This window comes from Corvus kubaryi, unplaced genomic scaffold, assembly GCF_017639235.1.
Source record: "Corvus kubaryi isolate FWS band 111438036 unplaced genomic scaffold, C.kubaryi_AGA036_p1.0 37148, whole genome shotgun sequence".
NCBI lineage: Eukaryota > Metazoa > Chordata > Aves > Passeriformes > Corvidae > Corvus > Corvus kubaryi.
In genome coordinates, this window is record NW_024581038.1 from 677,773 (window position 1) to 693,302 (window position 15,530).

General features: G+C 43.5%; 1 protein-coding gene across 1 annotated transcript in view; it reads left to right on the forward strand.

Moving 5' to 3' along the window:
- The window catches only part of GRIN3A (glutamate ionotropic receptor NMDA type subunit 3A), a 68,809-nt gene that overhangs the window by 40,709 nt on the left and 12,570 nt on the right, over positions 1–15,530 (forward strand). Inside the window, exons 5-7 of the mRNA XM_042021498.1 lie at positions 7,581–7,726; positions 9,326–9,441; positions 11,568–11,719. Coding sequence (XP_041877432.1) covers positions 7,581–7,726; positions 9,326–9,441; positions 11,568–11,719 — 414 coding nt within the window. The remainder of the gene's footprint in view (positions 1–7,580; positions 7,727–9,325; positions 9,442–11,567; positions 11,720–15,530) is intronic.

The following is a 15,530-nucleotide window of genomic DNA, read 5'->3' on the forward strand; positions in this document are numbered from 1 at the left end:
AGAGTCTCTAATCAAAAATCCTCTGTATCTCTTTGGTAGCTTGAACATGTTCTCAGCCACACAGCTCTCCTTCCCTTGCATGTAATTTGAAAAGGATTTCACCTGCCTGACAGCAGCATTAGCCCTGTTTTACAGGGAGCAAGCAGAAGAACATGCTGGATGAAGTGATTCCATCTGGAACAGTTTTACGGCTGCTTTGTGCTGCTGAAGTGGAATTAGAAGCAGTGATCTGTGGACTTTTGGGAATAACACCCCTTCTTTCCCCTCAGTCTATCCATTTTTCCTACAATTATTTACACTTTCTACCTTACAGTTCTCATCTCTCCCAGAATAAATCACAGCTCAAAGATCCCTCTGTCCAGAAAACACTTAGAATGCTATTAAGAAACAGGGATAAACACACCTGCATGTTCAGAGTGCTCTTTTTATGGAGTTTTTTGCACTGCCTAGCAACTCTCATCAGAGCAATCCTCAGAAATTAACCACAGATCTGAGTCCTCAGTCTCGTCCCTGAGTTGAACAGCTTTTCCAACACACAAAGGAGCAGAACAAGTCTTAAGTTTAATTATTAGCACTCACACAGGGACCATCAACACAAAGGTTCATATTTTTGAGCAGATTCCTAAGTCACAGTTTCCTTTCACGTATTCCCTTGTTGCAATGAAGAGAATAAGCTGTCAGCAGTGGACTGTGCACTTGTGTCCAGATTGAAGCTGCTCATTGACTTCAGTGCAGCTGTCAGGTTTTATGCCAACTAATGACCTTGCTGACCTGGATTCCTGAGCTGGATTCAAAGTGACAGAATCTTAAGAAAACCTTATCCTGGCAAGGAAAGAATCAGCTCCACTGACACTTTCTGCAACAGAGAAGCAAAAGCGTTGGTTCAAATGTATTCTGCAAACACCCTCTCCTGGAGGCTCTGGGAACATCTCGGCTTCCGAAGCCTGAACACATAGGACAGTCCCTGATCAAAACCTCCACTTCCAGAAGCTGAGCTGTGAATTTTCATCTGCTAAAATCTGAAATTCATGTGCTTCACTGTGAATAATTTTCTTTCATCTCCTTCTGCACCCCATAAATATTCAGTTTTTGAAAACTCTTCAGATAAGTATGGAAAGCCCATGAACAGTTTTACATTGGTTTGTGGTTGGGATTTTTTTTTATTACTATTATTTCGTTTGTGTTGTTCATTTTCCCCTGAAACTCTTTTTTAACACTTCCAATTGCTTATATTTTGTCACTGGGCTATGAGAAATCTATTAGTGGCTGGAAGATCCCCTAAATGTGTGTGTTACATAAGGCAAAGTAAAAGGCTATTGCTTTATGTGCCAGAGACAGAAGTGTCGTTTTAAAACAGCACATTTCTAAAACCACATCAGTTCTTCACCTAATGCTACCCTTCTCCAGTAGGTAGAAACTGAGCAGATTTCAAGATCCTGCAGCAGTTCCCTGGCAGGGATCATGCTGGCAATTCTGCTGATACACGAGGTGCCCATTAAACACTGCACTTGGTGTTATACCGGGTAACCAGCACTGTCATGGGAGTGAGATACTAAAACCTTTTGCACCAATGTTTTTCCTCAGAGCTTGTTGTAAAAGTTGGGAAAGCACTTTCAGACATGTTCCTCCTTTCTATACCCTGTTTAAATTAAAAAGCACCATTATAGGTGGTGGTAAAAGCTCGTTAAAAAGCACATTAGCTCTGTCACTGCGATGAGTGGTCACTGGTGCTGCACTCAGCTACTGGATTGCCTTTTTCTCATTCCCCTCAAAAAAATAGAATGGGTGATGAAATGCATCTCATGAGTTGAGATCATGATTAGAAGTGGAGTTCCCAAAGCATTTTTCCTCCAGTCCCATTTCAAGATGCGCAGAATGGTTCTGAGCCAGACTCAGTGAGGCAGGTGCTGCACCCCATCAATCAGGTGCTGGGAAGGCATTTCCTAGATTTCGTAGTTACATCATTGCTTGTAGAAAATAGCCACAATTTCCCTTCCCAGCAGTTGCTCTGCTTAGATGTTTCTCGTCTCCTCACAGGTCCCAGCAAGCTCAAACTCCGTGGGATCAGAAGGCAATATTGTATTGCCTACTTTTTTGGAGCTGAGACCATAATTTTTCTGTACTGAACACCTGGGGTTCTAACTGCAAAAGTCAATGGCAACCAACTGTGATGCAAACCTCAAAATGATACTAAACAAAATCAGGGCATCAAGGGGGGAAAGTCCTTGAGGCAAATCATTTGGCTTTGCAGCACTGAAAAGTCCTAAAAAGCCAGAACCTGCTAGAAAGACCTCAAAACCCCACAGTCCCACACCCTCGGTTGTGCCAGGGTTAACTGCTGGCAGTATCTCATGCATTTTCAGTTCTAAATCCCAACCTGTACTGGAGATTTCTGGGCCTGTTTCCTTTCAAGTTGGGATCTAGGTGTTCTCCCCAGCTGACAGCATTGAGTGCAATGGCAATGCATTACATAAAATGGAATGTGCCAAGTTATGCAAAAGCCCTGTCATTCAGGATTGTGTTTTCCTGTTTCTGCTGCTGTGGTTTCATCACATTGGTGTTTATCACATTGGTATTTTCATGCATAATTGGCACCCCAAGCCATGGATGTATGCAGATGCCCAATTCATCTCAACATCTTCCCAAATAAAACAAGTTCTCCACTTCCCACTCAGCAGATGTTTTAACAGCAGCAGACAGAAACCAAGAAGATCTGAAAGTAAGGGGCCAAGGCAAAGGAACTGGTAGCTGCAGTGTTTGCTTTCAGGAGCAAGAAGCACAAACATCATTTGTCTGAGAGTACCATATTATGCAAGGCACAGAAGACTCTGAGAAGTCCCAGAGCTTTTCCTGGCACTGTCAGAGAAGCTGGATGTACTGTAAAGCTCTTGAGTTCCTTAAACACTACATGGCCTCCCTGTCTCAGGGCTCAAGTGACCCAACAACCATTTCACCTCCTCAGGGCTTGGCGGCATTCACATTTCCCCTTGTTTTCTTACACTGTGTAAGAAAACATTGCCTCTTGTTTGTTTCCTTACCCATGGTATGTTTTCTTCAACAGTGAGACTTGTTCTTGGAAATACTGGGCACAATCCCTGTGTCGTACAGTAGACACTGTCCTGAGAGGTCACAGGGACAGCAGTGTTCACAGGGACACCAGTTCCAGAAAGAATGCTTGCTTCCAAGGCTCCTTAGCCTTTCTCCTGTACCTTCATCCTCTACTTCCCAGCAGCACGTCCTAGTCCTCCCACCCAAGATTGCTGCCTTCACAGGAGATGGGACATCCTCCTGAGCCATCCATCCCTGTCCTGTGCAGCAAGATCCTCTAGTCTTGGCATTCCACAGCCCTGAACCTGTGAAATCCAAGCACTCAGTGCTCAGACCCCTCTGGCTCCGTGTCCCACTCATCTCTTGAGTCTGCCCCAAATGCTAAACCAGGTCCAAATGGGATGTCACCATGTGCACCATCACAACTTCATGTACAACAGCTTCCTCACAGTAGAGTGTGGAGATGGTTCTAAAACTTTGGGGTGCACCTAAAGAATGGCCATTCGTGGTATACGCCATAGCTTCAGGTGTAGAACTCAGTTCATCAATACGAAATCCATGATCTCCAGTACCTGAGACGCAAAAATGATACTGTTAGCTGCTGGAGCTGTCACCATTTTTAGGAGAGCCGCTAACCAGCAGCACTAAATAGGTTTTTAACCCCTTTTAGCTTTTAACAAATAAAATATTAAAATACATTAGCAGTTAATAGCTTTTAACACAGCTACTCAATTGTTATGTTCATACCCTTGTTGTTAGACTGCCCAGGCTATTGGTATTTCCCTGCTCAAGCTCACAGCCAGCTGCAGTTGGCTGTGGTGGCCTTCCCAGATAACACTCAAAGGGCTGGTGGCTTGATAAACACTAATGAGTCTTCAGAAGGGAGATCCAGGAAAAATTCCTTCACCGTAAGGGTTGTCAGGCATTGGAACAACATGCCCAGGGAAATGGTGAAGTTGCCATCCCTGGAGGGGTTTAAAAGACATGTAGATGTGGCTCTTGGGGACATATTTTAGTGATGGGCTCGGCAATGCTGGGTTAGTGGTTGGGGTCTGATCTTAAGGGTCTTTTGAGTCTAAATGATTCTGTGGTTCAATGATCTGACAGTTAAAGAAATTTAAATGTCTTTATTTGAGATACTGCTATTTTGCAATATCTGTACCCATAACAATCTTCACATCTTGTTCAATGAATTGTCAAGCCAGGACTTCACTGTTGCCTCAAAACCTCCCTCCAGGTCTAAACAAACCTTGTTCTTTCCACTTCTTACAGTCACAGGTGTCTGATTTTGGTGGGGCTTTGTAAGGCTATCTAAGCTGAGTGCCAAGAAAACTCATATCTAGGGATGGATCTGCAGCTATTACATTCATTTATTTTTAATTGTACTTGAGTCACCAGTAAACCTCCAGGTGTTCTGGATATAAAAATTGTCAACATTTCCTAGCCCTTTACCTACCAGAGCCTTTTGCTCTGGCAATAACTGAGCTTTGAATGGAGAAACACAGTATATACACAGAAGCAGAGAACCTACATAGTAGAAATTACTCTAATTTCAACAGCTCTTTCTTCCAATAAGCTGGTCTTTATATTTCTGTTACTGGTATAAATATAAGTAACTGCATCCCCTGAATTACAAGTTTAAAAGAAAATATGTAGAATCTATTCTTGGTTCTTCAAATGCTGATTTTTCAGACTTCATGATTTCTCTGAAGCCCTAGGCATTAAGATTCTGTTATTGGTTTATAGAAAACAGAAAGACTCTTTCAGTATAGAGCTTTCAAAACATAAGAAACACAAGAGAAAGAGAGCATGAGAAACAGAAAATATTAGAAAAAAGAGACAGCTAACAAGGCAAGATTCACAGTAAGACTATGGCATTTACCTATCCTGTCAGGACACAGATATTTGTGGTTTTTCATCTTGTCACATAATCTTCCCAGGAGAGGACTACAGAAGGTAAGAAAGCAATGACAAGTGATGAGTCTTGTTTCCATCCTCAAGTTTTTTGTCTTCTGTTGAGGCAAGTAACCCTTAGCAGTCTTAGAAAATCATCAGTGAAATGCTGTTGGCAGCATTTTGCCCTGTCAATCCACAGAGCTGCAAGCAGACCTTTTCCTCCTGTGGATAAGCAGCAGTAAGAAGAAAACAGAAGTCCTTGAAAGACAGAGAGGATTAAAACAATTATTAACGTTTATCCTTCATAAAAGGAGTTCATCAAATACAAAGCTGCAGCCACGTAATGATGCTTAAGAAAAAGCAAAGATTACCAGAAGCAGATAGAGCACTGGATGCAAGGGATTGCTGAACAACTCCCTTACACAGGCTTCCCAAGACTTCCTACCAGGCATCTGGTGTTGCTAGAGACAAGATATTAAGCCAGATGGACTTTTGGTCTGATAAACATTCCAGTGTTGTCATCATTTGGGGTGAAATTTGACAGGATGCCCAACATAAAGCAAAGTGTGGGCAGTCCTCAGCAAAGGATTTAGGATAGAAAATTGCATGGAGGTTCAGTTTACTGGTTTTGTACCAGCCTTTCTCATCCAGGCTTAAAAATTTAGCCAAATGCAGACATTGGTGACAGTCTGAGGGAGAGATGCTTTCCAGTGAAGTCAGACTTTGTCTGCACATCAGGTGTTACACTGCAGTTGGCATCACTAGGTGGGCCACAAATTTCTCAACAAACAGCTAAGTTGACTTGGAAGATGCCAGTGTGGTTCAGTGTTGGGTCTTAATGGGGTTTCAAGTCTCTTCACTGAAACTGCCAAGAAATAAAATCTAAAACAATTCATCTTGACTGTGGTGATGATCTTCTTGGGACAGAGAAGATGAACCCTACTCCAAGTTCCTTCTTTAAGCAGGTCGTCTTCAGTGGCTCAAGATTTTGGCTGACAGCATTGTGCTGGAAGTCTCCATGAGGTATTGTCACAGCCCAGCTCCTGTTATTTATGTCTTCTGGCACTTGAATGCCGCTCCCACACTCCTAGGCAAGAACATTTCCCTCTGTGCCCACAGGCCTTCTGGCACAGCACAATGGCCAGCTCCAGATGGAAGCACACCCTGCGTTGCTTGTCCCACAGCCATCTACACCAGAACATGTAAAAAAAAATCTGCCAGGGCTCCCTTCATGCCCACAGACTTGTAATTAGCTGCAGGTCTCATTCCCAGGTTGCAACACAGGGATCACAGATCAGCAGACCACAAGGTGGTTACCACCTGCCCATTTTTCAGGTAAAAATTTCCAGAAATACAGAATTTTCATAGCTTTCATGACATCAGAAACAGCATTCAAAAGACCTTTTTCTGTTCATTTTCAGACTAAACTGGGTGACTGTGAGTTTACATCCTACCTCTGCTATTCTTAAAAAAACTACAAACACTCTTTTATCCATGGGGTCATTGAAGAGAAGACTGGGAAAGGTCTTTTTATGGCTCTGTGGTGCTCTGCACTCCGTTCTGCTTAGATGATAATGCAGGGGCCAGATGGACTGGCAGAATGCTTCTTGGCTTGGTCTTTGCCAAGCAGAGCGTGGCCGTGGTGAGATCATCTTTGCAAGCTGCTGTGATGTCCGTGAGCTTCCTGGGAAGCAAATACAGCCTGACTGCTTCAGCTTTAGCTCTGTTTGGCTTCCTGTGCTCTGAAAGCTTGGCCTGTTAGAGGCTGGTGGGTTGCTGAAGGCTTTTGAATTACTGTGGCTTGGCAGCACTTGGCCAGCTCAAGGAAGTGCTTGGCAGAGTGGAAGATGCTGCCTGACTCTTCCATGGCAGCTTGAGACTTTCCCCACAAGTCTCTAAATGCTCCAAAGGCAAACAGAAGCTGTAGAAAGAGGGATCTGTGAAACCTGACTGGGGTCCTTGGGGCTACAGAGCATGAAGTCCATTCAGAAAAGGGCAGGGCACAAAACAGTGAAAAGAGTCTGTGTGTGTACAGCCATGGTTGCAGCCTGGGCTGTACAGAGGGGAATTCTCCCTCCTGCTCACTGCCAGGGGAGACTTTTTTGGTGTACACAACCTTTCAGTCCTCAGTTTGTCTGTGAGGAATGGCAGCAAAGACTGTGATACAGTGTCTATGCTTCTAGAGATGAACTGGAGGTGCTACCCTTCTGCAGAAGGCTAAATTTCATCCCTAAGGAGTCAGTAAAACATATTCTGCCGAAACAAATCCAGACTCTGTGTCCTCTGCTGGTTACCCAGAGCCCCAGAAAGCCCAGAGGCTTCTCATAACATTTCCTGAAACACTGTCTGGTCTAGAGACAAGTAATGCCAATAAACACCTAGATTTTGGGTGCTTCATGGGGATTGTTTTTCACATTTGAAGAAACCCTGAGAGTACACAGACAGGCTATTTAGTCACCCGGTAAGTCTCTCCAGGTCTTTCCTGGGGGGTGGGAAGCTACCTGCAGGGAAACACCCAGAGGGGCAGGTCCATGAATGCTGCAGGTTTCTGAGGAACTGTTGCCATGCTAGGACGGAGATACCAGGTGTGATGGGAAGCAGATGGCTCTGCTGATCTTCTCCTGTCCTGCCCTCAGCTCCACCACCCCTCCCAAGGGTTCCGGTTCGGCACGGTGCGGGAGAGCAGCGCCGAGGACTACGTGAGGCAGAGCTTCCCGGAGATGCATGAGTACATGCGGCGCTACAACGTCCCTGCCACCAACGACGGCGTGGCCTACCTGAAGTGAGCCCCTGCACGCAGCACCACACCTCCTCCCCTGGCCAGTTGTTACCATCTGGGTATTAAAATAAAATAAAAAGAGGGATGCCTGAATTAAGGTGAAAACGAGGACAAAGTCAGTAGTATGGATTTTATTTAACAGTAAATGTGTGAGAGAGGTGGTGATGGTGGTGGGGAGAGAGAAAGATAGTGACAGAGAGACAGATGAAGTAGAAAATATCACCACTCCATGGATCCCATGTCCCACTGATCCTTTCCCTCTGATCTTCCCGGTGCTGAGGGTCCCACAAAACATGGAGTTCAGTGGATTAAAATGCATTTGGGCCAGGTGGGAATGCCCAGGTACCTCACCTGGGTGTGGGGGTGCCATCAGGCAAGGACAATGTATAAACTCCTGGCAGGTTTCTGAGCTTGGGAGCCCAGGCAGTGAGAAACATTCAGAAAAAAACATGCAGTCCAAGCAAAAGCTGCCAATGAGGTTCCTCAGTGTGGTGCGAGGAAAGGAGGTTCTCAGAGAGGAACCTTAATTTGTCGTTAAAATGAATAAAAGAAGCACTAGACTGGTAAAAAGTAATAGAAGTCTTGTTGCTTGAGGAATCATGTCAGTGTACCCCAGAGACATTTGTGCTTGACAGTCTGGGGGACACACAATTCTTGCAGGAAACAGGAGAGGTGGCAATAAGCCTGAAATAATTTGTTCATTTATCTTAGAAGTTGCGTAGCAGATGGCCTGAGAACTTTTCACCAGCAGTTTTTTCCTGTTGTTTTCTGTTTATATATTTTTTCCCAGACCCACCCTATTGATAATGCATGGCAGTTCTTTGGGTCAAACTGGAGTCAATGGATTGAAATCAATGAAGTAATCACATCAGGAGAACACCCAGAGTTTTAAGGGGACAGGAATGGAGGGTGCAGTCCCAGGATCAGATGAGAACAGGCACTGCAACTGTTCTTTTGTATCATTATTTTATCCAAGCATGCTGTTCAGAAATTATTATTTTAGTAAAATTCAGTCATCTGTCTTCATGAAGACAACACAAGGAAAAGCTGAATTGGGTGAAGGAGATAATTTACCTCATATTCAAGGAGAAAGGATGAGACACAACATTGAATAGGTTATCCTTCTGTGTTTTTGCTCTAATATCCCCAAGCTTAACATCACAAAGAAACCAAGACACCAATTAAATTACCAAATAACAAATAAAATTGGTATTAAATTACCAAAATAAAATTCCAAAGTATTTTAGCAATTTTTGATCTTTTCCACTAAAGCCTTGTGCTGACTCTCAATTGAGTCAAAGTTCAAGATATTGTAGTGGTTTTTGTCTTTCAGAACAATAGCATTTTGTGGAAGCAAAATAAGTCCTAAACACGCTGACTGCTCCTAATGCACAAAGGCACCAAGTTTGCATTTTGTGCACAATTCCCTCCTTCAAAACATAAACCAGTTGTCATTTTAAGTGCAGATGTGCAAATAGCTGTCCCTGGCCCCTGTTTTCCTACAGTAATCTTCCAGAAAACTGCATGGACAAGTGTTCAATGAGTGTCACTGAGCCTTAGACTGTGAAGTGATTGTGTTTCTGACTTTGATGTTGAATACAGGCATGATCCAGAGAAACTCGATGCCTTCATCATGGATAAAGCACTCTTAGATTATGAAGTGTCAATAGATGCCGACTGCAAGCTCTTAACTGTGGGAAAACCCTTTGCCATTGAAGGTAATAACCAGTTTTATAACACACTGCTCTGTTTCTGCTGTGCTGAGTTTGCTTTGTTGTCCTGTGGTATTCTCAGTGAAAATACGGAGGTGAAACTGAGGACCCCTTGAGGATTATGACAAAATTCTCAGTGACTGAGCAGAATAAAAGCGCCAGCCTTTTTTTGTGGTTTTTTGAGCTCTCAGATCACTTGTACCACCTATTTCAAGGCCAGGTTGGGTGGAGCTTTGAGCAACTTGGTTTAGTGGAAGATTCCCCATGGAAGGGTTGGAACTGAATGGTATTTAACGTCCGTTCCAACCCAAACCATGCTGTGGTTCTGTGATTCTGTGACCTGTTGCCATGCTCAATATAGGAATTATTCCAAGTGCTCAGGCAGTCTGTCTCCAGACAAGTAGGAGGCACAGTCCATCTCCCTGCTCGCCATGAAATAAAGAGGCCCCTGAAATGAGGCTTCTCTTCTGACAGCTCGCTTTGTTGACACGTGTTCAAAACCCAGTTCAAACATGTTCCAAATGCAGTTCTGCAGTTTCACTCTCATCTGAAGCAGACAAATACTGTTCCCATTTTAAAGGTCAGCTCAAGATTCCCACTGAATCTGTAGTTAACTGAGAAGGGAGCCTGCCCTGGTGTGTGGACTCCTGCAGCCTCAAGGAATTAGCAAGGACAGCTCAGAAGGCAGCCTTTGGAAGCAAGGCTGGTGTGAAGCTGCTTCCAGCATGGATGAGCACATGGGCAGCAGACTTTAGGAACCACTTCTGTGATAGATGGCCAGTGGAAAGGACTGGTGCTTCCACTTCCCTCCCCTCCGAAGGCAATCGCTCCAACTGCTCCCATCATATGATAAAACAACCTCCTTCAGAAACCTGATAAATCCCTTTCAGAAAGGTCTGCTCTGCTGAAGTAAAACTGAAACCTTCCACAACTTGGAATCAAGTAGATTAGATTTCAATAGAGAAAAAGAAACAAATAGACCCCAAACTGTATGATTTTGGATGACTGGATTTCATATACCCCAATTACAAAAGAAATATGCTGATAATGGGGTATTTATGAGTCTTAGCTGTGCCAACTCTGAAACAAATCCTTTGACGTGAGCAAATTTATTCAGGTGGAATTTTAGGCACAGTATAAAAATCTCGGGAGCAAGGGAGACTACTGCATTGTAGGAACACTTATCACCTCATCACTCATTGAAAAGAGAGCCACTGTCATGGCAAATTCAGCACTTGTCTGTCTGTGAGGGTTTTTTTATTTCTTCCTGTGTTGTTGTGGGCTTTTTTAAGGAAACAGTCTGAAATTTTGAATTCTGAACTGAAAAACAAAAATCCACAGTGGACTGGAAATGAATCTCTGCAGATAATTGGCATGCAACTGAATGCCTTTGAGACATCAATTGTATTTGTTTAGAATTTCTAAAGTCAAACCCCAGAATCTGCAAATAGAAATACCATAATCAGAGTTACTGAATTCATTTTCACTTACACTAAGTCCTTTACCAGCACTTCGACATGGTGAAAGACAACACAGTGGCTAAAAACTGCATTTGTTAGTATCTGGAAGTCCCTGTCAGTGCCAGAGCAGAAGTGCATGAACTGAAAGTATAGCCCCTGGGCTTTAAATTGCTGTGTGATGACAATGAAGATTGCTTCTGTATATATTTACGTGCATACAGCTCCTCATCAGAAAATGCGCAGGAAGAAAATGTCACATCTGACACCACAGTCACACTCAGTGCTCTAACAATGCAAGGGGATCACAGAATGGTTTATGTGACATTGAGGCCTTTTTGCATTGCTGAAAGAATCCATGGCAAGGGCATGAAAATGTCTGTGTTTCTAGAGAAAGGATTTATTCATCCATTGCCTCCCTTTTAAGTTTTTGAACCTCCAGTTTTACATATTTCTTGTATGGCCATAATAATTTTGAATTTGTTTATTTTGTTTATACTGAGTGACTTTATTTTGCACAAAAAAAGGTCTTGTCTCAGCATTCTCAGACCACAGTAAGCCAGGTTTGAGCTGGCTGGCTGAAACAGAGTGTCAGCCTGCTCTTCCATGCTGAGATGAGCATATTTCAGCAAAAACCAAACAAGAGAGAGATCATGGTACTGTTCTCCCTTCTAGGATATGGCATTGGTCTTCCCCCCAACTCTCCTCTCACCTCAAACATCTCTGACCTGATCAGCCAGTACAAATCCCACGGCTTCATGGATGTTCTGCATGACAAGTGGTACAAGGTTGTTCCCTGTGGGAAAAGAAGCTTCGCCGTCACGGAGGTAAGTGATGAACTCAGATCACCTAAGTGAGGCTTTGTGCCAGCTGACAATTATCTCCCCTCGTTCCTAATGACGTTCCCACAGGGCAGGGATGGGTGGCACCTGAAGGGAAGGAGGAGGCCTTGAGAACAAGAGCTGCTGACCTGGGGAGCAGTCAGATGAGAGCAGGAAAATCACGTCAGTGGGACTGTGCTGCTGAGTGAGGCACCAGAGAGCTCCTCTGGAGACAAGCAGGGCATGAAAAGGGCAGTAAAAATCCTGATCTGGCACAGTGCATGGCAAACCTGTCTGATTCCACTCAGCTGTGTGTGTATCACCATCCACAGAGAGAGGGGGAGCTCAGCACATCCCAAATTTCTAATACACCCTGACTACTTCCTAACATGGGTGGCCGCTACCTGTACCAAAGACAGGATTTCAGGCTGGAAATGGTCTGCTGAGATACCATCTCTAAGAGAGGGGGAGTAGGTCTCACTTCCATGTAGATCTACAGGAAAAGGAAGTAAATCTTCATGAATGTACTTGGTACATGGAAGTACCAAATCAGAGGAGTTACGCCAGCTCATGGCAGCTGAAGAGGCAGGCTTTTATTTATGAGAAAAAGATGACTCTTACCAGAATAGCAGTTTTTCCTCAAGTTCCCCAGACTTTCAAGTGAAAAAAAAGGTAAAGTATTGAGGAGTCAAAAGAACCAGCATTGTCTGAAGCTTAAAGCACACTCGCAGCTCAAAGTCTTCCGGAAGGGGTTGGTTATGTATTGTGACTGGTACAAAACAGTTAGAACTCTGCTGTCTCATTCTCAGAGTGTTCAGCCAAATGCCAAACACACAATGTATGCACCTGAGGAAGTGGCAGCATTCTCCTATCAAAGAGAAGCCCAGTTTCCTGGGGCTCTGACTCCCACTTTTCAGTCGTCACCTGAGCATCTCATCTGCAAACCTCTAGCTGCTAACTAAATCACTAGAAAGTTAGCATTTTTTAGAGATATGACAAAGTAAATCTGTATTCAGCATCTTTAATACATAATTTTTTAGGGTATTTCTGTGTGTCTTACTAAATTTTTTACTTTTTCATTACAGTTGTGCTAATAGGAAATAAATTATATTTTAACATCAGACATTCATAGAGGAAAATTCAATTTTTTTTTTATCCAACTTACTCAATTTTTTCTTTCTTTTTTTTATGTGATTAATTCAATACAAGAAAGAAAACTTAAACAGCAGTGTGTATTCACTTCTCTTTCTGATTTAGCTTATCTGAAAATTGTATTATCATCTAAAAAGGGAATTGTCTTTTTAGAATAGCTCTTCCTTCAATGACCTCTTGTTACTCTACAATTTAACAAGTCTTTTGAATTAAATCTCAGGAAAATGACAAGGTGGTAATGGTATTAATTACCTCAACTGTCTTAAAACCCAAAGCTCTTACAGCAGAGAAAACTCATCTTCCTAATAATTCCCTTGTGATGTGACATAAGGAGCTTCCTCTGACCATCTTACCCCAGAAGATTCACCTGGGGCTGTATTCTCTGTATTCTTAGTCATAGAATAAATTCCAGTTAAAAATATAGTTTTAATTAGTACTGCTTTTCTCCCAGAACATATGGTTGTTCCTTTAAGTCTGTAGAGTGAGGTGCATAGAGCCCCTGGGAGGGGTATGAGATGATCCATTGGGCTGCAGGAGTAAAGTATTAGAGCCTGAGTATTACCTGCCTATAAAAATTGTAAATAGATGTACATATATGGGCGTCCTTGCTCAAAATGTTACCAGTAGAGGTGCATGATCAACAAAAGATTCTTCAAGACCTCCCAACAAAGGGAGAGGAGATGGGAAAAAAATCTTCTCCAGTCTGAAAAGAAACTTCAGATTTTGCCCTGTGAATAGTTCCATGGAATTCTTTTTTTTTTTTTTCCCACTAGTGAGTAGGTTTCAACAACAGAATTTTAAGGGAGGCCTTAAACATGGGGTCACAGCTGGAAGACATGTTGTGCTTTAAAGTAATTTAGCCTTTTGAGTATTACCTCCATGTGAAGTCCAAAAAGAAGGGCAGGTCTAGCTGCACCCAGGCTGGTTGTCTGACCATAGTCCTTATTTCATCTTCAGTTGCACTAATTCAACATGCACAACTGAGTTTTTTGTTCAGAAACTAAGGTCCAACAAGTTTGTTCAGGTGTCTGAACTGAAGCGCTCAGTTCATGAAGTTCAACAAGGCCAAGTGCAAAGTCCTGCACCTGGGTTGGGTCAATGCCAAGCACAGACACAGGCAGGGCACAAATATAGAACAGATTGACAACAGCGCTGGCTAGAAGGACTTGGGCATTTGGTGGGTTTGAAGCTCAAGATGACCCGGCAAAGTGTTCTTGCAGCCCAGAAAGCCAAATATGTCCTGGGCTCCATCAGAAAAGTGTGGGCAGCAGGTCAAGGGAGGTGATTCTGCACCTCTGCTTACTCTGGTGAGACCCCCCTGCGGAGTTGCGTCCAGCTCCAGAATCCTCAGTATAAGTAGGGTGTTGGAGCAAGTCCAGAGGAGACTACAAAGGTGATCAGAGGGCACCTCTAGTCTGGATCCAGGCTGGGAGAGCTGGGGGTGTTCACCTGGAGAAGAGAATGCTCCAGGGAGAACTTACAGCCCCTTCCAGTGCCTAAAGGGGATCCAAGAGAGCTGGAGAGTGACTTGGACAAGATGGAATGACAGGACAAGGGGGAAGGTCCTAAAGCTGAAAGAGCTAGATTTAGATAAGGTGCAAGGAAGAACTTAAAAATTTAGGTGGTGAGGCACTGGGAGAGGTTGCCCAGGGAAGCTGTGGCTGCCCCACCCCTGGAAGTGTTCCAGGCCAGGTGGGACAGGGCTTGGAGCAACCTGGCCTGGTGGTTGGCACCCCTGCCCTTGGCAGGGGGTTGAAACTAGATGGTCTATAAGGTGTCTTCAAAACCAAACTGTTCTAGGATTCTATGAGTCTAAAAAGTCACTCAAAGGTCCTTATGCAATCAGAAAGTGAGCAGAAGCAGAACGCCACTTGCAAGTCTGTGCTGTTGTGGGGTAAGCTCTGCTAAGTCCCGATCTTCATTTTCCCGAGTTACCTCACTTTTAATGCATCTCACATGTGCATTCCCTCTTCTTCATCCACTCCTTTTGGCCAAGAACTTGCAGATTTTAGAACGTGCAATTTCTTAGCTGGGAGAAATGTACTAAACTAAATGGCCAAGCAGCAAACACTCTCCAAAGCACAGGTTCCCCACTGTTACAGCAAGAAGCATGGGAATTAGTCTTGGACTTACCTTTATGTTGGTTTGTATCATTTACTCCTGTACAGCCCAGAAATCTCTGTAATTCACTCCCTGCACTCAGCCACAGTAGTATTTTACAGATTGAAGTGTGGACAATGTTCAGCAGAGAAGCAGATAATTCTTTTTTTGAAAAAGCCCCAGCTTCTCAGTGTGTAGTCATTCACATGGATTATATACCAAAGTGAGACCTAGCAACTGCCTTCTGACAGCAAGAGTAAGGCTTTGCATCCTTCTATGTCCTTTTGATAAATTTGGTCTGTGACACACTGCACCTGTCGACCAAGAGAAATGACCCCAAAATGGGAATATGTGTGGGTGAAATACTGATCAGTATAGCCTTTAAATTGGTGGAATACCCATCATTTGTTTTTGTCATTACCTCCTCATCTGTACTTGATTCTTATCCACCTGCCACTCCTGCCCACTGAAGTTAATTTTTCTATAGATTTGTTTTGAGATCCATCTTCCGAATCACCATATTTAACTAATATTACACTGGAAAATTATATTTCCTGTGGCAGAA